The sequence below is a fragment of the Trachemys scripta genome, chromosome 8 (assembly GCF_013100865.1).
Source record: "Trachemys scripta elegans isolate TJP31775 chromosome 8, CAS_Tse_1.0, whole genome shotgun sequence".
NCBI lineage: Eukaryota > Metazoa > Chordata > Testudines > Emydidae > Trachemys > Trachemys scripta.
The window spans coordinates 99,992,141-100,019,255 of record NC_048305.1 but is presented as its reverse complement, the minus strand read 5'-3'; the positions used below and the strand labels follow the sequence as shown (position 1 = coordinate 100,019,255).

Genomic DNA, 27,115 nt, shown 5'->3' with positions numbered 1-27,115 from the left:
CACAGAGCAACCCACCTCCCACCACATAACATGAAAAGAACCTCCCAGACTAACCAGGGTAAGTAGTCACTGCATCACTGCACTATGTATGTGCCCTGCTGCTGTGCCTGCCCCCGACTATGTACCCTGCCAAAGGTGACTGTCCTGTCCAATTACCAACCCCCTTTCCCCCCCTCCTCCAAAAGAACATGATGGAAACAGTAGTTAACAGAAACATATTTTTTATTAACAACTACACAGGGGACTGGGAAGTGAAACTTGGACGGGGGCTTGTGTCAGGCGGGAAGGAAAGAACTTGTCAAACTTTGGGGACTGAGAGCCTTCTGCTGCTCGAGCTCTCTGCAGGGGTGCAGTGAGAGTTAGCAGGGACTCTGCCGCCTCTCCTTCTGTGCACTTTGGGTGAAGGGAGTATGGGACTTGGTGGCGGGGGAGGGCGGTTAGAGATGGACTGCAGCGGGGCTCTGTCCTCCTGCCTCCGTTCCTGCAGAACATCCACAAGGCGCCGGAGCGTGTCCGTTTGCTCCCTCAGTAGTCCAAGCAGGGTTTGAGTCGCCTGCTGGTCTTCCTGACGCCACCTCTCCTCCCGATCCATGTTGGCTTGGTGCATTTGGGACAAGTTCTCCCGCCACTGGGTCTGCTGTGCTGTCTGTGCTCTGGAGCAGGCTATAAGCTCGGAGAACATGTCCTCCCGTGTCCTCTTCTTCTTATGCCTAATCCTCCCTAGCCTCTGGGAGTGTGATGACAGGCTAGGTTGTGAGACAGTCGCAGATGGGGCTGTGGGAATGGGAAAAAGGGAGTGAATTCCTCAGAAAGATAAATGTAGTTGTGAACAAAGAACATAGTCTTTCTCTGTGAACAGGACCATGCACAGCACCTATCACATGCGCACTCAGCACAAGGTCGAATTCTCGGCCTTCGCATTCACTGTCTGTGGTTTTGCAGAGCACTTTTGAGAACCCTGTCAGGACAACGGAATTTCTGTTGCAGGCAGACATGGTAAGCCGTAGATTCGTGGCAGCTTAAAACTTTAATATTAGCAATGGCCTCATTTCACATTGAAATCAATGTCGGTCCCTGCTGCCAGCAATCCGGCAAGCAGGAAGTTTGCTCCTGTCCCACACCCTCGCGGCTGTCCCCGGGAACGATCCCTTTCGGCTGACCCTTTCCCGCCTCCACCGCGTGGCTGCAAACCAGCCAACACTAATAACATTCCCCTACCTCATTCAAAGCAGGTCTTCATGAGCGACATCACCCTCATGAGGATCTCTGAGAGCGACAGACAGAGAATGCTCCGGGAAAGCCTCCAAAGACCAGGGCCGTATGCCGCCATGCTGTGCCAAGCAATGATTCCGGAGTACTTGCTAGTCTCGTGGCGCGGCAACGTGTCCTACTACGGAGGACCCAATAAGGCCGCTCTCCCCAAGAACCTAATGCAGCGGATTTCAAATTACCTGCAGGAGAGCTTCCTTGAGATGTCCCAGGAGGATTTCTGCTCCATCCCCGGACATATAGACCGCATCTTACTGTAGCTGCAGTAGCAGGGACTACACAGTAGAGCGGCTTGGGCAGGACAATCATGCAAAACCGGACATTGCTAGATTTTTTTGAAATACTTGCACTGCCCATGACTGAACCGTTAAGTTATTCAAAGTAATCATGAGAAACCCATTTTTTACATTGTTAATAATCATGTTCTGTTACAAATAAATGTTTAGATGTTTACAACACTTACTGGATGATCCTTCACCAGATTCTGTGTCCGGGGTAACGGCTGGGGAGGGTTGGTAGGGGATCTCTGTAAGGGTGATGAAGAGATCCTGGCTGTCGGGGAAATCAGCGTTGTGAGCGCTGTCGACTGCCTCGTCCTCCTCATCTCCTTCCTCATCTTCCCCGTCCGCTAACATGTCCGAGGATCCGGCCGTGGACACTATCCCATCCTCAGAGTCCACAGTCAGTGGTGGGGTAGTGGTGGCGGCCGCACCGAGGATGGAATGCAGTGCCTCGTAGAAACGGGATGTCTGGGGATGGGATCCGGAGCGTCCGTTTGCCTCTTTGGTCTTCTGGTAGCCTTGCCTCAGCTCCTTGATTTTCACGCGGCACTGCGTTACATCCCGGCTGTATCCTCTCTCTGCCATGTCTTTAGAGATCTTCTCATAGATCTTTGCATTCCGTCTTTTGGATCGCAGCTCGGAAAGCACGGACTCATCGCCCCACACAGCGATGAGATCCAAGACTTCCCGATCAGTCCATGCTGGGGCCCTCTTTCTATTCTGAGCTTGCACTGCCATCAGTGCTGGAGAGCTCTGCATCGTTGCCAGTGCTGCTGAGCTCGCCACGATGTCCAGACAGGAAATGAGATTCAAACTGGCCAGACAGGAAAAGGAATTCAAATTCAAATTTTCCCGGGGCTTTTCCTGTGTGGCTGGTCAGAGCATCCGAGCTCGTACTGCTGTCCAGAGCGTCAACAGAGTGGTGCACTGTGGGATAGCTCCCGGAGCTATTAACGTCGATTTCCATCCACCCCTAGCCTAATTCGACATGGCCATGTCGAATTTAGCGCTACTCCCCTCGTCGGGGAGGAGTACAGAAGTCGAATTAAAGAGACCTCTATGTCGAACTAAATACCTTCGCGGTGTGGACGGGTGCAGGGTTAATTCGATGTAACGGCGCTAACTTCGACATAAACGCCTAGTGTAGACCAGGCCTTAGTGTCCTTTGCTGGTTGGTCAGGAGAGGCCTAAATCTTGGTACAAGGAGAGTCAATGCCATACTTTTCCAATTTGCTCTGTAGTGAGGAAGCTCAAGGCTACTGAATTTGGAAGAGAGAGTGCCAAAACCTTGGGAGTAATTTGATTGGTGGTGCCTCTTTATTCATATGAGATCAGCGAATGACCTTGCAGCTTCAGAGATTTTAAAAAAAAAAGAGTATTTTTCAGGTTAGTAATGTTCTGAATGCTCCTCTTACACAGGTCATCTGGGTTTGGAGCATTATTCTAAAGCTGCTGGATTTTGCAATATTATATGCAGGTAACCTTTAAAACATGGGTTTATGTAGAGGTGAAATAGTATTTCTGTCAGTGTCTTGTATAACACTGCCAAAGGGTGAGTGAGATGTTCAGCAGCAATAAATCCTGCCAATGTAGAGTGAGACTTCATGCCGTGCTAGGGAGCTGCAGTCCATCAGATAATTTCCATTGCCTGTGAAGTCTGCTTTTAGTCTTTTAAATGACTCGACATCTCTTCTCTCTCCGATCTGTCCAATTTTGCACCATCGTATGCTGACTCAACAGTAAGGCTATGTGTCGTTACACGCCACAGTGAAACGCCCACTGTGTCTACATTGTGGTGTGTAGCTGTGTGTGTCAGTGAAAGGCTCTGGCAGAGGGGAGACAGCAGGGAAAGGCTTCAGCCTCTCACCAGTTGGAGCCTTTCTATTCTGCCAGAGTTTCTCTGCAGCAGAGAGAGAGCTCCAGCAGCAGGGAGCTGGCAGAGCCTTTCCCCATTGCCTCCCACCTGCCAGCACCTTTCTCTGCTGGAGTCTTCCTGCGACCGAGAAAGGCTCCTGCAGCAGGACGCTACGCTGCTAAAAATAGCAGTGTTGATTGAGAGGCAAAAAGAGAGCTGTGTAGCCCACAACCTTTACACTCCTAAGCTGTGCCTCACTGTCTGCACTGCTGGTGGGCTACACAAGTATGTACGCTACATACTGCCGAAAGAAGCATACGGTGTAGATGCACCTTAACTTTCAGGCCAGCCAGGTTTCCCACTTCATCAGCAGGACCTTAAAGGGTGAGAACTTGCTGTCTGTCCACATTTCCCACAGCTGGCAGGGTGACTGTAGGAGTGAGAAACTCACTGCCTGGCCCAGATATCTTTCTCTGGTAGCAGAAGGGGAGGAAGCTAATAGCCAGGCTTCTCCCCTCTAGCCTCCCCCCCGCCCCCCCCCTTATGCTCTGACCCTGTATGCTGTGACAGTATAGAACACGCCCTCCACTCCCCTTACACAGATGGTCTAGTTAATGAGTAAATTTCTGAAGGAAGTAGAGATGTGAATCAGGGTGATTAACATAACATCCACAGCTATATTTTAAAAATCAGATCAAAAAGTAAATGCAGGAGCTGGATGTAGGATGATTTACGGGTCTTTTTTTTAAAAAAAAATGTTTTCTATCGAGACTTTTATATGGTGTCCCCCTTTCCCCCAAGTGTTGGGGCTGGGGGGTGTTTCAAGATAGGATAGATTAAAAAAATGAATTTTAATCATCCACTAAGTGCTTTCAGAGATTAAGGGTGTACAGATTATTGTCGTCCTACCATCCATGTTCTCTAAAATCAAGTTTCTTCACCTCCTGTCCACGGTGAAAGGCTCTTTTTCCTGTCTGCACAGTTATGCCTTTGACTTATTAAGCTTCTCTTGATGGTTTTATTTGATTCCCTCCTCCCTATCCATTCTGTTGATATATCCTTATTTACAAGCCCATCATCCAGCAAGATGAAGGGAAGTTTGAAACCCTTTCCTGTAAAGCTTTTCACAGGGACAGAGTAATCCTGCCTGCAGACTCTGGTTTCTTTCCTGTTGAAATTTCAGATGCTCATTTAAGAGAGGAAATGTTTTTTCCTCAATGTGTGTTAGAATCTGTTCTTCTGATGAGGATAAATTGAGGTACAAGCTAGATGTTAGGAAGGAACTTGAAATATTGGGCCCAATCCTCAGTCAGAATTTCATAGTGAAAGTCCAGGTGATGTGCAAAGGTGGCTTTCACACTAATTTACACTCCCCTGATTCTCATGCTGCTGTGTGCAGGTTGTTTCTTCTGCAGCCTCTTCCCACTGAAGCCTGCTCTCTCTTATGCTGGGTTGAAATGGACAGAGAGCCAAAAATGCAGTTTAGGATGAGTGTGCCATTTGGGATGTCATAGAAGATTAGGGTTAGAGGAGACCTCAGGAGATCATCTAGTCAAACCCCCTGCTCAAACCAGGACCAACACCAACTAAATCATCCCAGTCAGGGCTTTGTCAAGCTGGGCCTTAAAAACCTCTAAGGATGAAGATTCCACCATCTCCCTAGGTAACCCATTCCAGTGCTTCACCACCCTCCTAGTGAAATAGTGTTTCCTAATATCCGACCTAGACCTCCCCCACTGCAACTTGAGACCATTGCTTCTTGTTCTGTCATCTGCTACTACTGAGAACAGCGGAGCTCCATCCTCTTTGGAACCCCCCTTTCAGATAGTTGAAGGCTGCTTTCAAATCCTCCCTCACTCTTCTCTTCTGCAGACTAAATATACCCAGTTCCCTCAGCCTCTCCTCATAAGCCATGTGCCCCAACCCCCGATCATTTTCGTTGACCTTCGCTGGAGACTCTCCCAATTTGTCCACATCCTTTCTGTAGTGGGGGGCCCAAAACTGGACCCAATACTCCAGATGTGGCCTCTCCAGTGCCTAATAGAGGGGAATAATCACATCCACCAAGCAGAGGAGACCTCCTCTTACTCATTCAGGAGTAAGGGGCCTTTTCTCCAGAGAGAAAAAGGCCTCTCTTTCTGAAGCTGTCCTAGATCTGGTGGAGCACTTACAGTATTTGATGGAATGTAAACATATCTTGAGGTAACAAAATCTGAAGAAGAACAGGAGTACTTGTGGCACCTTAGAGACTAACAAATTTATTAAAATTTATTAAATCTGAAGAGTTTAGGATGGAATTTGCCTGGCGACCTACCAAGGAAAGCATGCACTAGGAGCTCTTGCTCATGAATATTCCAAGCTTCTCTGGCCCTCAAATGGGACTGACGCCCTGGTATTTACCACGTGAAGTGTGTGATCTAGGTCACATTGAGGGGCATCTCCTTGAAGAAAGTGAATCTTTAAATGAAGTTCGGAGCCAAAAATCTCCAGACCAGGGAGGCAAGCAGCAGGAAATGGCAAGCCTTGCCTGTCTTAATGATATTCTATACATCAACAGCCTCCATAACAGCAACAAAAAGAAAGTGGATTACCAAGAGAACAAGGTCTAATATTTTCCTCATCTCTCTCAGCTATTAGTTTACTTTCCTTTCAAGATCTTGGATCCATAGAAGTGACACCTAGTAGAAGGAAGAAATAATTGAAGGCAAAGCTAAGGCCCTTCAGTGCGGCCTTGTATTGCATCCTCAAAGTAAAATCTAAGTAGTTTAGGTTGATCTCGATGGAGTAGCTCTTGTAATAGCTTGGTTAGTCCTGAAGGATGCAAGCTGCTTTCCCACCTTTTCAAAGACAAGGCTGAGTGGCTTGTTAGCAAAGCTTCCTTCACAATCATGATGGTTAGAAACATAATTTTGTTTTAAAATGAGCAGCTTGGATTCTGGAACACAATTCTCAGCAAATTCTACAGCTGCAAAACAGCAGGAGCCCCAAATATAAATGAGTTCCACTGTAACTTATGACTGTCCAAAGCAACAATCATATCAAAATAGCTACACTGAAAAACTGGAAGGCAGTGGCTTGTGGCTGGTTAGGTTAAACATATCTCATTCCATTGCTGGAATGCATTTATATTCTTTCTGGCAGTTTTCCTGAAGTTTTATAGGGATTCCCCAATGCAACAACAAGCAATCTTTCTTTTAATAGTATCACTGAATGCGTTGTAACTTGTGCCTAGACGTACTCTGATCTGTTCAGATAAAACTTAATTGTTCTTCTGACATTGCTAATAAGGGATCTTTAAAACTCACCTAACAAACTAGAAGGGCTCTATTTTTAACATTGTTCCAAAGATGTGCAATGGAGCCTAAAAATATTACAGTGCATCAGGTGAAAATACGCTTTTTAAAATGTGTTTCATGGGAGAGCCAATAACAGCTGTTGGCCTACCAAGTAAAGAAAATTTATATTTTAAAAAACCTTTAATATTAAGAGGAGATGTTAGTCTGTTTTTAAAATTTCCATAAGCATAGGGCTGGCTTAACGAGAGAAATCTGTAATTATCCTACAGCACTTTTCACAGAGAAAAACTTTCAATGTTGGTGCCCCAGCAAAATTCCAATGAACGTACTTATTCTCTTGCCCCTCAGTTCTTCCCTGAAATTGAAACTGCATAGGTTATCTTTTACCTTCTGTCCTATAGTGTCAAGCAGTATGATTGTGCACTATTCAACAGTCTGCTTTAGTAGCTAACATGGCAATTTCAATTTGTGAAGTGGTTTGGGACCTTTTGGATTAAAGGCATCATATACATGTAAAATGCAATGAAAATATTAACCAATAATTTTCACTGACCTTGCTGGGGACTACAGACGATTCAACACTTTGAAAATCAGGCCACTTATTTAGGATCCTAAATTCAAGCTTTTTTTTTTTTTTTTTAAATATGGACCTATGTACTGAAAGTGCAAGTGTGAAAGTTTCCAAAGTGGGTGCCTCTTCCTTCTGCCCGAGAAGTTCACATTACCCTGACAGAATAATCTTTAAAAACACCATCAGCTCTTAATATATTTAGCTGTTAAAGCCCTTGACAAAACCTCAGAACCCCTTTGCATCCTCAAATACAACGAAAGAAGAGATTGCTTTTATGGAAAGGTTGGGACTGTTCAAGATAAGAAGCCTCCTTCCCGAGCATATCTACTTTGCCCACTAATCTGCCCACAAAAACCAGCCCAGCATAAGGGTCATCCTCCAGTGCTGCAGAGCTAATGTGGGGGCTCATGCCTCACGTGATCCCTGTTGCAGATTTAATAGATGAAGAGGGGTGCCAGTAAGGAGAATGGGAAGTTGATGTGATTGCAGAGCCATTGGCCGTTATCTTTGAAAACTTGTGGTGATCGGGGGAATCCCGGACGATTGGAAAAAGGCAAATATAGTGCCCATCTTTAAAAAAGGGAAGAAGGAGAACCTGGGGAACTACAGACCAGTCAGCCTCACCCCTGGAAAAATCATGGAGCAGGTCCTCAAGGAAACCATTTTGATGCACTTGGAGGAGAGGAAGGTGATCAGGAACAGTCAACTTGGATTCACCAAGGGCAAGTCATGCCTGACCAACCTGATTGCCTTCTATGATGAGATAACTGGCTCTGGATATGGAGAAAGCAGTGGACGTGATATATCTTGACTTTAGTAAAGCTTTTGATATGGTATCCCGCAGTATTCTTGCCAGCAAGTTAAAAAAGTATGGATTAGATGAATGAACTATAAGTTGAATAGAAAGCTGGGTAGATTGTCGGTCTCAATAGGTAGTGATCCAATGGCTTGATGTCTAGTTGGCAGCTGGTATCAAGCGGAGTGCCCCGGGGGTTGGTCCTGGGGCCAGTTTTGTTCAACATCTTTACTAATGATCTGGATGATGGGATGGACTGCACCCTCAGCAAATTCACAGATGACACTAAGATGTGGGCAGAGGTATATACGCTGGAGGGCAGGGATAGGGTCTAGACAAATTGGAGGATTGGGCCAAAAGAAATCTGATGAGATTCAACAAGGACAAGTGCAGAGTCCTGCACTTAGGATGGAAGAATCCCATGCACCGCTACAGTCTAGGGACCGACTGGCTAAGCACCAGTTCTGCAGAAAAAGACCTAGGGATTACAGTGAATGAGAAGCTGGATATGAGTCAGCAATGTGCCTTTGTTGACAAGAAGGCTAACGACATATTGGGTGCATTAGTAGGAGTATTGCCAGCAGATCGAGTGAAGTGATTATTCCCCTCTATTCGGCACTGGTGAGGCCACATCTGGAGTATTGGGTCCAGTTTTGGGCCCCCCACTACAGAAGGGATGTGGACAAATTGGAGAGAGTCCAGCTGAGGGCAACGAAAATGATCAGGGGGCTGGGGCACATGATTTATGAGGAGAGGCTGAGGGAACTGGACTTGTTTAGTTTGCAGAAGAGGGGTGAGGGGGGGTTGATAGCAGCCTTCAACTACCTGAAGGGGCGGTTCCGAAGAGGATGGAGCTCAGCTGTTCTCAGTGGTGGCAGATGACAGAACAAGGAGCAATGGTCTCAAGTTGCAGTGGGAAAGGTCTAGGTTGGATATTAGGAAACACTATTTTACTAGAGGGTGGTGAAGCACTGGAATGGATTACCTAGGGAGGTGGTGGAATCTCTCCATCCTTAGAGGTTTTTAAGGCCAGGCTTGACAAAACTCTGGCTGGGATGATTTAGTTGGTGTTGGTCCTGGTTTGAGCAGGGGGTTGCACTAGATGACCTCCTGAGGTCTCTTCCAACCCTAATCTTCTATTATGCTGTCTATCATAAGCCAAGACTACTGTACATAATCTGGTCCTTCCTGTCCTCTGAAAAGGCAATACCTTCTCTCAACTTGGAGCACTTGCTTACCCACTTAAGGAGGAAAGAGGAATTTACCATCTCTGTTTCAAGGTTTCCAAAAAGATCACAAAAGTGGGGGGAAAGCACAATATCAGGGCTTAACTTCAAGTGCTTAAATCAGCTCATCCAGTTCAAGATGGAGGCCCTCCAATCGACCTGAGTAGTCATAGAGCTGGTGGAATGTCTTACGTTGGTAGACCTGGAAGACTCATACCCTTCACGTATGGATCGTGAAAGTTCAGAAGTACCTGGGATTTGCCATAGTTTTCCATCTCTGTTTTGTTTCCTGTGAAAATCTCAGTCATGCTGCCTCATTTCTCATAATCTGATCTGTGAAAAACTGAGGGGTGGGGGGGCATGGTGAGTTCACAGGAGTGGGAGTATTGGACTCCTGAGTTCTAATCTAGCCTGTGACACTGATCTTCTGCACCCTGGGACAACTCTCTTAATCTCTACCATTATTTGCCCATCTGTAAATTGTACATAATAAAGGTGTTGGGCAGATTATTTAATTGATGCTTGAAGAGTGCTTTGCCAATAAGATTGGTGCACATTGAGACATAGTGTAAGGCTTGCTTGTTCAATTAGGCCATTTAAAAACTTTATTTTTTTACTACTGTAAAATGACTTGCATTAGTTTTTAGGGTACACAGTGATTTTTATTGGGTCAATGATGAGGCTGACCCAGATGTGATTCTGAGCTGTTTTTTAATATATAATTGTAGGATTTCATGACAGTAGATATAATATATATGAATATAAATAAAACATGCTATGTAAGTACTAAGTATTATTAATTTTCCAGGATACTCGTAGGCACATAGTTCCCGAGGCATATTATCATCCTTATTATTCTGTTCTGTATCTTTTCTAGTATCCTTCCTGTACTGAAGATGTGGCCTTGCTAGCCATTTGCACACTGCATGACAATCTCTTCTGATTTCTATTGTGTCCCTCTTTTCTGATGTATTCTGGTATCCTGCTGCTGGACATCCTGTTTCTTTCCCTCCAGTATTTTCCATTGGAATCTTTTCTTTATCACTGTGTTACATCTTGTAAACAACAGGACATTAGTCCCCATTTTCAGTCTTCAGCTCTGTCCTCATTACTAAGATTTCTTGGTTTAGGTATTATATAGTACTAATTTATCACTTTAGGTCACCTGACATTTCCATTCTTGTTCTGAGCCCAAAGATGAATTTTTTGGGAAAGTGTAGGCCAAATCTCTTAAGCTGTTCTTGAGTTTGGTAAGTTTGGGGCGGAGGGACTTTTCACAGTTCAAGAAAATGATTTTTGCTCAGACATGAACAGATTAAAAAGGACTGAACTTTGCATGTGAATCTTTCTGGTAGTGTAGATTTCTTTGATAACTAGTTCATTTAGTTATTTACAAGCAGATACATTAAACCAATTCAGTGATAAACCTGTGAACACTTTTTCATTTTGTGCACTGTAGGTACTTTGCCAACAGTAGAAGCAGCAGTGCTTGCTACAGTATATTAACATCTATATAGAAAGTTTTTGGCTTTCTCTACTGGCAAAGTTCATTCTGCTTATAAATCCAGGAAGGGCAAACTGTGGCATTTACAGTGTCTGCTGGTGAATCCAAGCTTCAATAGCTCTAGATTTAAAAAAAAAACATGCAAATGAATGTATAAAAATGTATATTACTTGTAATACTAAGGTTAAAAGGTTAGGAAGTGGAAGAATTTATAGGTCTCATTGCAATATTAAACTTGACTAGGTATATCAGTTACATCTTGTTTTCCTGTTTCCTTTTGAATGCATGCTTTAATACAATGTATTAAATGCATACCAGACATATAGGACAAGCAATATGACTGAGGCCTGGTTACACGACACAGGTCGACGCAAGGTGGGTCAGGTAGCCAGGAAGCTGCCCCTCTGCTTTAAAGCCCTGCCAATTTTTGAAATTCCTTTTCCTGGTTGCCTGGCTTGACGAGCGCATATGATAGCTCTCCATTGTTAAATGTAGCTTCCCAGCTGACCATGCCAGCTATGCACTCCAGACACGCTCCTGCCTGGAGTAGACAGGAGATATTGGCTCTCCTGGGTTTGTGGGGAAAAGAGGCTGTGAGGTACGTCTCTGATCCCACGTTTCTATGGCCGGACATCTATGAGCAGATTGCTCAGGGGATACAGGAGAAGGGCTACAGCAGGGACTAGCCGCAGTGTCACGTGAAAGCCAAGGAACTGCGTCAGGCATACTAGAAGGCCAGGGAGGCCAACAATTGATGTGATGCAGAGCCGCAGGCCTGCCACTTTTACAAAGAGCTACGTGCCATCTTGGGCGGAGACCTCACCCTCTCCTCTGAGAGAGCACTATGGATACTTCTGAGGAGCCTGAGTCACAGGCCTCTGCCATGAACAATGGGGAGGAAGAGGTAGATGAGGAGGAGGAGGAGAATGGGGGACAGGCAACTGGGGGAATCCAGCTGTGCAGCAAGCCAGGACCTGTTTTTGACTCTGCTGCAGTTCAGCCAGTCCTGACAATTGATCACGGGTGAGCCATATGCATGGAAAAAGAACTTCTGGTAAGTGTGTTGTTTACTTTGAAATTACAGGGAATGTACACCCAAAGTAGCAGGACACATCTTTTGATTTGCTCATTTTTAATTATGCTAGAAGAGATAGTGAAACAAACGAGAGGTAGAGTTGCTATCTGCTTTTCATTCACCCCCTAGTGTTAGGTAGTGGAGTCTACATGGAGCAGTTTGTTTATGTGCACCAAGATGTCCCATGAATCTTCCGTAGAGATCTTGATGAAACTTCCATGGAGGTAGTCTGCAATCCTCTGCCGAAGGTTTCTGGGGAGGGTTGCCTTATTTCTTCTGCCACAGTAGGACCTTTCCCATGCCACTTAGCGATTACTTCAGCAGGCACCACTGCAGCACACTGGCTAGCAGCATACGGGTCTGGGTGATGTCGGGATGCCAGCAGCAGCTGTGTGTTCTCTGCCACTGTTACCCTCAGGAGTGAGAGAGCAGCTAAAATCACTACTGCCTATGTGGAAAATGGTGTCCTAATCTGTTCCATTGGCATATACACCTACAATGATGCCCGTGAGCTGTTCTCTCATTTCCCCAACCCGCCCTACCACCCTGCCCCCGAGGGCTATACTCACCATGGCTGGTGCTATGACCTGCTTGGGACTGATAATGCACAGTGCTAAAGAGAGACTGTAGTGCTTACAACTTCTGGAGAGCACGGGGAGTGAGTTCAGTCTCTTAAGTTTTGATTTCCATCGTGAATACACTGGCAGTGGTAGCTCTGTGTGCTGTAGCTGCAGCTGCTACATTGCAGCCTTCAGAATCTTCCCCCTCCATACCCCATGGAATGCCTGAGCCAGATAAGGAGAAGAAAGAAGGCAGCTTGGGATGACATGTCCCAGGAGATCCTGCAAGCCATTGGAGCTTGGAGAATCACTCTAACAGACAACATGGACAAGGTTAGAGCAGAGAGGAGAAAAGAAAAGGAGAGGGGCTTGCATCAGGAGATGCTTGTGCTTCTCAGACAGCAAACAGATGCTGCAGACTCTGGTGGACCTGTAGGTTCAACACTCCTGTGCTCGCCTCCCTCTGCAGAATATAGAAAGCTCGATAACAGGATCTCCCTATACATTCCCCGCCCCACCAGCCCCCCGACAACATTCAACATGGCATCACGGTCAGTGCACTACCCTTATCGCTCCTCCGAGGGGACATTACTGAAAATAACAGCTTCACATACTCTGATCTGTGAAAGACACGGTTGGTGTATGTGTACCTGAAATGGAAATGACTGTTCTTTCCCCTTCATAAGTTCTGTTCGGTTAATTTATTAAGTTTTATCAAGTTCTAAATTTTTTTATTTGCCTGCTTCATGTTATGGAATAAAATTCTATTTTTTGGAACATAATTTATCTTTATTAGTTCACAACTTATGCTGGCTGGTGATGAACTGGTCTGACAGCAATCAATTTCCTGTTACTGCACTGTGTCACAGAACCCATAACACCATTCGCAAACAATATTAATAGGTGCATTGATGATGTTGGATTCCTACATACACAGCAATCACTACAAGATTCATTCCAGGCCACAAAAGAGAGAGAGGCCATGTAGAGCCTATTACAGCAACACACACTGCTCTGGCTCAATGTATATATATTTTTAAAATGGTGATATCCCATCTCCTAGAACTGGAAGAAACCTTGAAAGGTCATCAAGTCCAGTCCCCTGCCTTCAGTAGCAGGACCAATTTTTTGCCCCAGATCCCTAAATGGCCCCCTCAAGGATTGAACTCACAACCCTGGGTTTAGCAGGCCAATGCTCAAACCACTGAGCTATCCCTCCTTTCAAAGCCTCCCTGAGCCATACAGTTCTATGTTGAGCTCTTCCAATAGCCCTTCTATCTGGATGTTCAAATTCAGCAGACAGTTGCTCTACCTCTGCAGCTGGGGGAAACTTTTCCCCCTTTGCTTCACAGATACCATGCAGGACATAGCAGGCAGCTATAACCTTTGAGCTATTTTGCTCACTGTGATCCAATCTTGTAAATAAACAATGCCAGTGTTATTTACTCCTTCTCATAACACAAGAACCAGGGGTCACCAAATGAAATTAATAGCAGATCTAAAACAAACACAAGAAAGTTTTTTTTGTTCACACAGTGCACATTCAACCTGTAGAATTCTTTGCCAGAGGATGTTGTGAAGGCCAAGACTATTACAGAGTTCAAGGAAGAAATAGATAAGTTCATGGAGGATAGGTCCATCAATGTCTATTACCAAGGATGCGCAAGGATTGTGTCCCTAGCCTCTGTTTGCCAGAAGCTGGGAATGGGCGATGAGATGGATCACTTGATGATTCCCTGTTCTGTTCATTCCCTTTGGGGCACCTGGCATTGCCCACTGTCAGAAGACAGGTTACTGAGCAAGATGGATCTTGGTCTGACCCAGTATGGCCATTCTTATGTTCAGTGATCAAATGACCAAAGGCACATTCTGCACCTGCTGAGTCTATAGTTGAAGTGCTCCTTTGTGCTGTCAAGTTGACCGGTGTATGGCTTCATGAGCCATGGGAGGGCGTAGGCTGAGTTTTCTAGGATCACTGTTGGCAGTTCAATATTCCCAATGGTAATCTGCTGGTCAGGAAAGAAAGTCCTTCCTTGCATGTTCTTGAGCAATCTTACGTTCTTAAAGATGCATGTGTCATGCACCTTCCCTGACCAGCCCACACTGATGTTGGTAAAGCATCCCTGGTGATCCACCAGTGCTTGTAAACAACGTCCCTTGAGGTGGATTTCCTGACTCCATAATGATTCCTGACAGATCAGTAGCAATCTTGCAGTGCAAGTTTCCTCAGTGTAATCACCATTCGCTTCTCAGCTGTCAGTGGAGCTCTCAATTTGGTGTCCCTACGCGGACAGGGACTGTGGTGAGCCTTGTGCATCAATAAGTTCTGCAGTCACTGCTAGTCATCCCAAACCTGCACTGCAATGCACTCCTACAAGTCAGTGCTTGTTTCTTGGGCCCAGAACTGGTGCGCCACATTTCCAGGTGTTCTGTGGACTCTGCCAACAACCTTGAATTGTTTCTTTCTGTGTCCCACAGCAGTTCAGCCTCCAAAAAATCATCATGTTCCCCACTGCTCCTCTTGCAGCTCTACAAATACTGCAGGATCAGGCACCTGTTTCTCGCAGCACTCATGACAATAGTGAAGAGCTGTGCAGGCTCCATGCTTCTGTCATCTGGCAGATAGCGCGGAGGGATGCACGGGTTTGTGGGACTTCAAAAAGAAGGCATGAAATATTATGGGCTCCGGATTAAATTATGTGATGGAGAACACGGTATTAGGGGAAGTTGACCTCATGCTCCCAGTCACTCCTGCATAACTCATTTCAACCCCATCAGGCATTTCGAGAACTTCCCAGAAGACCCTGCACTGGAAGGTGGCGAGTGCACAGTTGGATACGTACTCACAGTGCACTGCATTCTGCATTGATACAAGCGCTCCTGGTAAGGATGCGCACTGCCGATACCGGGAGCCAAGTGTGCACAGATACACAATTTAAAAACTGCAGTGGCTGTGTGCTGAAGTAACTTAGGTCAACATAGTGTAGACATGGCCTGAGTTAGCATTGTTATTTAGTAAACACTGATCAGGATTATGGGTATGGACCCATGTTTTCAAAGACCCCTTTTCTGACATACTCTGCTGCATATAGGCAGTCTGTACAGATAGGCACTTTGCCCACATCACCATAGTATCTGAGCCCATTGCAATCATTAATACATTAAATGAATGCACCCACTTTTTACAGATGGTGAACTGAGCACAGGGTAGATTAAGTGGTGTGCCAAAAGTCACAGAGGAAGTTTAGAATATCCATAAATCTTTCCTGTTTGGATCAGCACTTTCAAAAGCCTTGGGTTAGATACCCAAATAAGCGGTGTGATTTTTTTTTTTCCCCCAGAGATGTTTATCACATGCAGCCCTTGTTGAATATGTACAGCTTCCGTTATCTTCACCTCTAAAAATAAGACAACATATTTAGATGGATAAATGTAGGCATCTAAATTGGCAGAAGATGTCCTTAGTTTTCTGTGCACCCGCAGGAAAACAGAGATTTCAAAATATTGTTTGAGTTTCTAGATTGGTTGAAAATTAGCTGAGAATACGGCATGGGCAAAGTTCCATCTATGAAAGTTAGAGTGGCTTTTTTTAAGACAGCATGGTAGTTCTCATCTAGGGTTGGACTATAAAAGTAATGGGAGCAGAGGGGAAGCCCCTGTTAAGGGTTTAAACCTAGTGCTTTATTAGGACATTGAATAGGTTGTGTGAGAGGGAGAGGTTTGCCAAGTAGCCAGCCTCACTGGATCTGATCCCTCAAAGTACTGAGACAGTCATTTGTACCAAGGAATATGAGAGTTGACCGGGTCTGGGAGAGTAGTGAAATGGACCTTGGTGACAATGGTCTTGGAGTATGTTGATTTTCCTTTTTTTTTCTGTAGGTGGCACGATGCCAACTGGGCAGCCTCATGAATGTCGATGCTATCCGCTGGGGCCACAACAGCATAGCTCTTCATGGCCTGTTTCCGTATTTGCTTGTCCGTGGGGACGCTGATTGGTTACTGATCTTGCTGAGCAGTATTGCAAGGAAATACTGCAGATGTAAGTTTGCTGCAGAATAGCTGATACCAGTGGTGTCCCAAATAGTTTGCTTATACACCTCTATCCTGATATAATGCGACCTGATATAACACAAATTCGGATATAACGTGGTAAAGCAGTGCTCTGGGGGGGGCAAGTTCGATATAATGCGGTTTCACCTATAACGCGGTAAGATTTTTTTTTTTGGCTCCCGAGGACAGCGTTCTATCGAGGTAGAGGTGTATGAGCCTATAGATGGGGTACCAAGGACCATGCTGATCTTAATTGGCACTGGGAGGAAATAGCAGGGCTTGGTCATGCTCTCCAACCATCTTATAGTTCAGTGCAGAGTTGGTGGACCATCACCTTGTTCAGCCTGTACCTCTGCAATGCTTGCACCTCTGATATTTGCAGGAAGCTCTTGTATGGCTGATAGACCTTATGTGAAGGGTAAGGGGGTGTCCTCTTCTGCCACTTGCACTTCCTTAGTCTTCTCCTAATATATGAGCTCAGCATCATTGCTTATTCCTCACCTTCCTCTCCCTGATTCCTGTTTGCTGCATCCTCCCCAGCATCTCCTCTGGCTTGTTCCCTTCTCTGGCCCCTAAATCCATGCCTGTCTCTTTCCTGCAACATCATTCCTCCTGAATATTTCCTTCTCTCACTGTCTCTTGTTCAGATGTATGTGTTTAGGGAGCTGAGGGGTGGGCAGGGTTGTGCTGCTGCTTCTTGCAATCAAGCAGCATACACAGCATCCAAAGAAGGGGTGATTTGGGTAGTACTTTTACCGGTGTCTTCTGTGTCTTCTACCGGTAATTCTACCGGTGTCTCTCGATGATGCATGCCTGAGTCACTACAAGCATGTGTGCATCTAAGTCTGGATGCTCATCTTGCATTTCTGAAAGTTGACTTTTGACACTTATCCCTGAGACCACTCCCCCGTCCCACCTGTTTGCATTATCTCCATTTTGTCATGAACATGGTCTGGATGTGCCCATCAGTCTCCTCTGAAAATCTCATGTGCTCCAATCTTCCACTAGCACTAAAACATAACTACCCACTGGGGGACTTGCACATACTCAGATATTCAAATACCTGCATCCTCATACCTGAAGCAAACTGTAAAGGGTTCGAATTACACACATCTCTTGAATAAAATGAACACCCAGTACAGTAACACTAAATGCTACATATGTGCAAAGAAGCTGAGTTGTGTTTTCTCTGGGAACTGTAAGTGAATCTCTTCGGTTTTGTGTGTCTAAATGCTTAACTTAGTGTTGTATTTATATAGGATTGGGGTGGTTTTTTTGGTTGAATATCCTTACATTCAGAACTTTCTGAATCAGGTAGCTCTGTATCCACAGCTAAAAAGCAACTGGATTTCCAGCGGGAGTCCTAGGATATTTTTCTCACGCGCGCGCTCTCTCTCGCTAAGAGAAATCACAGTGCACCTGATGTAACGTTCCATCACTATAAGAGCTTGCACAGCTGTTTTGTAGGGTCCACAGTTAGGGGTAGAATGAGAGCCAATAATGGCTTCTTACATAGCAGAGTGTGCGGATAAACAAAACTCCCAATACAATCTTACTCTTTTGCTTACTGCTTCTTCTGCTTTAAGCCAAGAATCCTACAATGTACCCTATTTTAGATGATTCCAAAACCTCCTCTTTTTAATACATGGTGTAGTTATACATAGACCAGTCCTAAATTTCTCAGCCTCCTTAAATACATGTGAATTCCTCAGTTTACCTTAAATACATGTGAATTCCCTAACCTTATAAAACAATTTACTTGAAAACCATTTTAGCATTGCCTAGTCTAGTGCATTGTCTATGATCACCTAGGTCTCTACTTAGTTTCCAGAGGGCAATCAGTTATTTATTTAAATCATTCAAAGTAGTTAAATTATCCTATCTTATTATAGTTCTATACTGTACATTAATGGTTTAATTAACCATAATTTTTAAAAATCTCACTCAGCCTATTTGTTATTTTTATAATTGTTCCCTGACTATTCATTTCTCTCACCAAATTCACAATTTTTTGAAAGCTTTTGGATGTTGCGCTAAACCTCTAGCTATTCATGGTTCTGTTACATATGTAAGTGTCCTTTTTAGACATGGATTTTTTTTAGACATTTCCCCCTTCCCCACAAGCTCTCCAGTGTTGTGTTCTTAATGTAGACTGACTTTTTTTGGAATCAAATTTTGGGTTAGATACCATTGACATTTAGGCTCTTGGTTTTATACTCAATGTGATGGCTTTCACCGTTTGTCGTTTGCATGCTCAGTTTTTTTCAAGCTTTCTTAAAACTTTGCAGATGACTTTTAAAATAGGCAGGCATGTGTATATATAAGAAGTTTCCATCCCCTTTGAACATATTTATTTTGTATTTTTATATTTGGAAGAGAATGGGGTACCTGTTCTGATCCTGTAGTGCAGATTTTGTTAAAATTTTGTCATCTGTGATGATGTGTTCTTCATGAGTCAGTGCATGTATCCATTTGAGTTGTCTCTGGCTCATCTTGGGCCTGACACTGAGCACTGCTGAGTACCTCACAATCTTCAGAGTTGCGAATGCTCAGAATCTTTCCAGGATCAGGCCCTTGAACACTTTTTTCTTCAAGTTAAATTCTTGGAGTGGGCTGGGGGGGAAGTAGTGCTGACACATGAGATCTTTCCCATAGATACTGCATTTCCACACAGATTCTCCAATGACAACATAGGGCAAACCTTAGTGCTTGCATTGTGTATCTCCTTTTCCAAGTCCATTGTTTGGTGTTGAATCACATTGTGGTTCAACCTTCTCTCTCTACTCCACCCCCAAGAAACAAATTAATATCCTTAGATCTCAAATAAATCTTGGATTTTATATGGTTATTATAGAAATATCCTAGAAAACAATTCATATACTTCTAAGCTTGCCTACCTAGTCCTCTGTAGAAGAGTGGAAAAGGAAGAGTCCATTGAAAATGCCAGGTTGTAGTTCACAGATAGCAGTATTTAAGTGGCTTGCTATAATCATATTAGGATAGAATTCACCGAATTCTTTATTTTTACACTGCACTAGAATAGACTGTTACTGTTTTCCCCCCTCCCCCTTCTTGCTTTGATGATAGCTTCAAAACTCACCCAGCATAAATGCTAGAGTTCTGCAGCAATGTACTCGGAAACTGGTGTGAAAAGAGTCTGGGTTGGAGTTTTGTGTCCTTGCACATGAAAGCTCTGGTGCTTTCCTAATAGAGTGAAAATGAGACTACTGCTGCTCTATAAGAGGTCTGTTCTAGCCACATTTCTCTGCAGCTTGGCAGATGGTGGCATGTCAATGGTTTCTTATTGATTGGTTGAAATTGCCTCAGGGTAGTAGGAGGAAAGGTCCTTAAAAATGTGCTTCAGGTCCCTTTTTTTGTTTGTTTTTTTTTCTTTTCTTTTTTTTTTTTAATACATTTATAAAATATTTCTGTTTAAATCAGAGGAATGGCTGGTAATCAAAATACTGAAGTTATCTGCAAGTAAAATAACAGTCCTGAAACCCTTAAATATATTTATCTCCAAGATCAGCAAGCCAAGAATATTTTATTTACTAAATAATTACGTTTCAGTGTTAGAAAAGAAGTGACATTTTTAATTAATATTCAAGACATACGGTGAGTGAGAAAATAAGCTCATTTCATACATCCAGAAATGGATGGAAATAACCTTTCTTCCCCATATAGAAAGTGTGTGGAAAATTAATATATTCAAGAAGGTTAAATCGTAACTGCATCACTTAATATTATTTAACAGACAAAACAGAATATCAGTTGTGTGTGTGTATGTGTGTGTGTGTATATATATATATATATATATATATATATATATCTTAACCCAGTGCAAAGTATTCATAGAGACATCCGTGTATGAAAGAATATAGTAGTGTAGGTAATACTATGTATTTGACAAGTCAAAATCACATATTCATATGGTTTGTCACATTTTAATAAAATAGAACGTTTGGAAAATAACATGACCTTTACTTTCAGTAAATAACCTTATTAGGTTCTGCTCCCACTGAAGCCAGTTGCAATGGGATTTCAGTGGGATTCAGTTCTGGCCCATAATAAATAACACTCTTGTGTGATTTCTTTTTGTTTTTCATTCTTCCCCCACACCACCAATTTGTGCTTTAAACTTTAAAAATGTGAATTGTAAGCTCTTCAGGACAGGGGCTGTCTTTGCTACGATAAGGTAGGTTCATAACTGGTTGGAAAACCATTCCCAGGGAGTAGTTATTAGTGGTTCACACTCAAGCTGGAAGGGCATATCGAGTGGGGTCCCTCAGGGATCAGTTCTAGGCCCAGTTCTCTTTAATATCTTCATCAATGATTTAGATAATGGCATACAGAGTATGCGGACAATACAAAGCTGGGAGGGGTTGCAAGTGCTTTGGAGGATAGGATTAAAATTCAAAATGATCTGGTCAAACTAGAGAAATGGTCTGAAGTAAATAGGATGACATTCAGTAAGGACAACTGTGAAGTATTCCACTTAGGAAGGAACAGTCAGTTGTACACATTCAAAATGGGAAATGACTGCGTAGGAAGGAGTACTGCGGAAAGGGATCTGGGGGTCATAGTGGATCACAAGCTAAATATGAGTCAACAGTGTGACACTGTTTCAAAAAAGCGAACCTCATTCTGGGATGTATTATCAGGAGTATTGTAAGCAAGACACACAAAGTAATACTTCCACTGTACTAAGCACCAATTAGGCCTCAACTGGAGTATTGTGTCCATTTCTAGGTGCCACATTTTGGGGAAGATGTGGAGAATTTGTAGAAAGTCCAGAGAAGATCAACAAAAATGATTGAAGGTCTAGAAAACATGACCTATGAGGGAAGATCGAAAAATTGGATTTGTTTAGTCTGGAGAAGAGAAGACGGGGGGAGATGGGACATAACAGTTTTCAAGTACATAACATTTTGTTACAAGGGGGAGGAAGGTAAATTGTTCTTTTTAACTTCTCAGGAGGAGAGCAATGGGCTTTAGTAGCAGCAAGGGCGGTTTAGGTTGGACATTTAGGAAAAACTTCCTAAATGTCAGTGTTGTTAAAGCACTGGAATAAATTACCTAGGGGCATTGTGGAATCTCTGTCATTGCAGATTTTTAAGAGCAGGTTAGACAAACGCCTGTCAGGGATGGTCTGGACATACTTAGTTCTCCCTTCAATACAGGGAACTGGACTAGAAGACCTCTTTGAATTCCCTTCTAGTCCAATGATTCTATTACGTGTTTATGCAGTATCTAACACAGTGGGCCCCACATCTGATTGAGGTCTTTGGGCACTGCTGTAGAGTATTGAGTGAATTCATAACTTTGTATGATAGTAGAAGCATTCCTTGTTGTAACAGATCTAAAGTAAAACAAAAGAAAATTCTTATGTTTATAGAAATATAGCGATGAGGAAAATTTAGTAAGCATTTCTAAGTCTTCTTAAATTGCTGTTGAAAACGATGATCAGTCTAGTATTTTTGTCTGGACTTGTGCTCTGATAGTTTATCATGCGTTTTCTGACTTTTGGTTTAGTTTTGTTTACTATCACAATATTATGTTAAGTAATCTGGTATTTTACCTGGGGAAGTTGTAGTCTGTCTATTCTCCAACTTCCCTCATGCCCCATGTTTACTATAAATGAATGTTGTGTTCGTGTTTACTTGAACCAGTTTGTCATCCTATGCTCAATGTTTTTGCTGTCTTCTGTCAAGAGACCATTTCCACTGGTGGTGTTCCCCTGCTGATTTTTCATTAAGTTCATTTTTGCCAAATGAAAGGTTTGTGTGTAATTGTGTTTAGGTTCCTTTTTAAGATTTTTTCTTTTAAATGATTTGCTAATGACAGTTCATTGACTTGTTCTTTGTCTTATGGGGAACAGATGATTGACAAAAGAATGCAAAATATGGGCACTTTTTGGGTTCTATACCACAGCTAAAGACTGTTCCAAGAAAAATCTTTAAGATGGTTATTTGAATCTGTGCACACTGCCCACCTGGTGGTTGTAGAGTGAACTGTTACTTCACAGAATAGTTTAAACAACAGCCATGTTTGGGGCAGGCTAATCTTGCAAAGAGAGCAGTGCATATAACAGGAGTGTGCTGTGTGTGAGATAAGGGGAAAATTCAGCTCACTGACTAGATGTTTTAACGTGCGAACTCTAGGGAAATAACATATTGACTATACTGTTGTGCGCAAGAAAATTGAAGAACCCTTTGCAGACAGAGGGCTTGCAAAGGATTCTTTCTGTTTCTCTTAAACCAAAATCTGTGGCAAGATGTTTGAAATCAGCAGGACGCTTAATGCTGCTTTGTTAAATAATGAGGTAATATTTTGTCACTTTTCTGGGCAGCATCTGGTTTTTTTTCCACCTTTTTGAATATGTTTATGAAGGATTCAGTTTATTCTTATGAAAGTAAGAGATTAAAAAATCATTCTTCACTTATTTTTTTTTTTCCTTTCAATGCTTTTGGACAATTGGGTTGTCTTTATTTGCGGTTTCAGTCGGCTGCTGTTGCCTAGGACATTATGCCACGTAAGGCTTCTAAACTGCACAGAGTAGGTAGTTATTAACGCTGAATTGGCTTCTGGTATAGTCCATCTGGGCTCTGTATGAGAGAGCTTGCTGGCGGCTACTGATGCTAAGATACCCGCAACCTTTGGGATGTATGCATGGTGTAGAGGGGCTCAGTGATATGAGATCACTTCTTTTAAGGGAAACTGTCATTAATGAGTCAAGAAACTGCTCATTTATGGTAAGGAGACGGGGGGGGGAGGACAAACAGCCCTGTGATTTCATTTTGATATTGGATTAGGTGTTTAAGACAAGTTTCTTTTTGTGGGGATGGAGGCTGGCATAAAAATAAGGCTTTTCTCAGAGGTTTACTGGCTGATTCTGAGAGACTATATTGAGAATTTGATGCTTTACAAATGTGTCACAACTCTGATGCAGTGGTCAGCCACTTACCCTGAAAGATGAATGGTACTATTGGAAACACGATAATAAGGTTGACTTTTTCAACAATAGGATTCTGCCTTTGTCTTTAGAGAGAGGCCTCTGAGGACATTTGTGCGTTTGTTTTAGTATTCCTCTGAAAGATTTGGTGTGTGGGTTTGTTTTGGTTTTTTGTTTTGGTTTTTGTTTTTTTGAAAAGTGATCAGTGTACAAAGTACATGAAATTTTAGTTTTGCAAAACAGCTAATTGTTTAGGACTGCAATGTGAGATTGTTGTTTCAGAAAAATGGCTGAATCTTTTGATATGCATAACATTAATTTATAGCTAACAAAGTGTGCTGAGGTTGAAAAGGCTGAAAAAAAGATTTCTCCATCCCTTGTTCAATTTTGTTAACCCCTGAAGAGACCTTAAGTAAAAATCTTCATTACAAATGAAACTTTCTTATTCAGTGTATTTTGGGACCAGAACATATGATGATGTACTAGTTATACAGTATTTTGATGCTAGTGAATTCACTCTAGCATTTTAGTTTGAGTTGCATAGATTGATTTAGGAAACCTATCCTATAACCCAGTGTAATCTTTGCTAGTTTTTGCTAAGCTACAAATGTTTTTAAAACTATTGTGTGATAAGAGAAATCCTCTGCAGCCATTTAAACTATCCATAATAGATGTTAATTGAATTCGGTGTTCACTCCGTGGGTAGGAAGGGTTCATTTATTTTAAATGTTTTTTCTAATGTGTGTTTTCTGCTTCTATGATCCATTTGTATCTACATTATTTAAAAGATTAATATATTTCCTACATTATACTATTTGTTTAGGCTTGACTGGGTTTTTTTGTGCATGTGGATGTTTTAAAGAAATTTTAAAACGTATTGAGTACCCTTTACGAGATTAACAGTTCTGAGTTAATATTTGTACTTTAAAAAAACTTTCCCCAAAATGTTAATTATATATTGGCGTGGGGTAGGTTTGTGGTGTTTCATAAAACCATTTCTTATTTTCTGCAGTGAAGAGCTAAATGAGCATATATCATGGCCCATAGTAGCGTTCTCCGCAGCTTTTACCTTTCTATCTGTTCCGAAATAGAAATATTAATAATTATATTGGACATTTTTAAAAAATATTTTATTTTTACTGTACACATCAAAGATAAAACTAACTGATTTTAAATATCAATATTACATAGATTCAAAATTGGTAGTTTTAGATTAGATAAACGTTAATCTCAGGTTAGATGTAAAAACAGGATGCCATGCCTTGTTATCTTGGCTAACATGTATAAAATCAACAAACCCCTAAAATATTTCCCTTTTGAAGAAGAGGGGGAATATAAATGTTTCCTAATTAAGAGAATTTTCAAAAAAGTTGCCATAGTGGAGAGTTTGTGAAATATTGCTGTTTATAATTGGTGGTTTGGTGCTTTGTCTGTGGAAGCCAGCAAAGGATAAGTGAGTGTGTTTCTTACAAAGTTAAACCATGTTGCTTATTACAGTTGAAAAATAATTTCATTTCCATGCCCAGGTTTATTTAGCACTTCCTTGTAAAGCAAGCAAGTAATGAAGTGAGATACCTGGATAATTATAAAATACTACTTTTATTCTGGTAAAATGTGCTGGTAAGTAAATATTTTGTTTTAGACATATATTCAAGTGCAAGTAATATCAAACCTGCCTTTAAAACTATATATACATTTGAAAGTCTCTTACTGCAAAAGGGAAAAAAATGCTTTATTATGAAAATCAATAGTACCTGAGAATAAATGCAGTTAAAATGCACATTAAAGTGCTTTTGTCATATCTTTAAGCCTAGAGGCACATCATTAAATATGCATTTTTCCGGAAAGCAACTGTCGAGAAAGATAAGGTGGTTAAAATACTCCAGACCTCAAAGCCACGCATGCAAGAGGTAAGAGGTTGCAGTCATTGAAGCATGGCTGAGGTATGGCACCTCCATGATGGAGGTATATAAACTGTAGATATGGCCTGTAACTGTTACTATACTTCTGGGGTAGGGAGAGATAAAATACACGTATATGTGTTGCTTTTTCAACTGGGCCTTAATTACTAGACACAAGCAGCAGTTCAGAAATCTGGTCTCTGTTGTTGTAGAGGTCACGAAATCATTAACATTGTCAATCTGGCAGTAGCTAATTTCAATAGCACCTGATGTTGCAACGCCTCCTTTAGTTTCCCTAGCCAATCAGATCCTGGCTTCAGCTGACAGATGGTCCCATAAATGGATGTAAAAAGGAGAAGCTGCAAGCCAATTTCAGTAAGGCTCTGTTCAGTTGTTCTTATCTACATCCTAGAATCGGGGGCTTCAACACACTGTGCTTTTTTTTTTTTTATTATTCTTTTGCTGCACAAAACGTCTGCACTGTGCTTTGTGGATTTTTTTTTTTTTAACCAAAAAAAAATTAAGTCCCTGAAACCATAGCAAATCTTTAGAAGAGTTGAAGCTTTTCAAGACCCAATATTTGCCATTAAGAATGGTTATGGTAGGTATTAGTAGATTTAAAATCTGTTTATAGTAGTTATATATAAATAGATAGATATATAACAGATTTTCCCAAATCTGCATCTTTATCAGTCTGTTTTCACATGAGTTTAGTTGCTATGACTGGTTTGTTTCTACATTATGTATCTCCGTCTCTCTCTCCCCTTTTCTTTCTCTCTCTCCTATTTAATGCCTGCATATCCTTTAATAAAGGATGTACGTTGTCATTTTTAAGGTCATTGTGATTTCTCTCAGAATAAAGAAAGAGCTGATTTCTAACGTGAGGCTGTGTGTGGCTAACTGAAATGCTGAAAAAGAGGGGGTTGTTTTGGGTGGGGAGGTAATTAATTTCCACATTCACATGTTGGAAATACAAATGCAGAGCAGAATCCTTGGAAAAAAGCCTCAAGACTGGTAATTTTGTTTTGGTGGACTGCGCAGCAGGTATGGTAATTTTTTAGAGTGATTTATATGAGCTTCAGTAAATGCTGCATATTGTATTTCAAAGAGTTTCCTGTCATGACCTCATAAAAAGAGGAGGAGGCTTGTATGTGTTGCAGCGCCTAGTATATGTCGATTTTGTTGCATCGTTGGGCAGCAGTACTGTAAGAAGGAATGTCAGCTTTTACATAACGTTCTTTTTGCTTTTGACACTGTGAGGGGCTGCAAGGGTCCATCTTTGTGATCACAGATGGAGTGGAATGGCTTGAAAATGGTAAGTGAATGCTGAGAGACTGTTTATAGGTTTCATACTGCTTATATGTGCCTCATGAATTTCTTTTGTTCAGGATAGCAGATTGTGAGTCATAAATAAAATTACAGGTCGTTGTTTATTTTTTAGGATCTATCTATCTTTAATGTATCGAAGTGTGATGGCACTGCACGCTGATTCCATTGAATATTATATTTCAGTCAAGCAAGGATGGTCTCGGCTGACAGTCACGGTGTCATTGTACTGTATGACCATCAGATCAGGCAGCAGCTCATGCCTTTTCATCGTCATTTGGGTTACATGAGTGTTAAATTAAATCCAGATCTAATAACTGCATGTAAAAATTAGGTATTTTGTTTGTTACAAGCTAATACTATTGTGAAACAGAATGGTGTTTTGGAGGGTTTTTTTTTTAAATATTGAAGGAAGTCAAAGCAATCCATTTATGTAAAAATAGTATTTCTATT

General features: G+C 42.2%; 1 protein-coding gene across 6 annotated transcripts in view; it reads left to right on the top strand.

Moving 5' to 3' along the window:
- ELAVL4 (ELAV like RNA binding protein 4) overlaps positions 1 to 27,115 on the top strand; it is a 105,469-nt gene that overhangs the window by 8,612 nt on the left and 69,742 nt on the right. For 2 of the 6 annotated variants that reach the window (XM_034779359.1, XM_034779358.1), the window contains exon 1: positions 23,098 to 23,235. The exons of 1 other annotated variant lie outside the window; for it this stretch is intronic. In XM_034779359.1, the coding sequence (XP_034635250.1) occupies positions 23,119 to 23,235 (117 nt within the window). In that variant the 5' untranslated portion in view covers positions 23,098 to 23,118. Of the gene's footprint in view, positions 1 to 22,554; positions 22,806 to 23,097; positions 23,236 to 25,719; positions 25,938 to 26,422; positions 26,652 to 27,115 lie in introns of those variants that run through there. 3 more of the 6 variants (XM_034779361.1, XM_034779364.1, XM_034779362.1) reach the window with 3 other exon arrangements.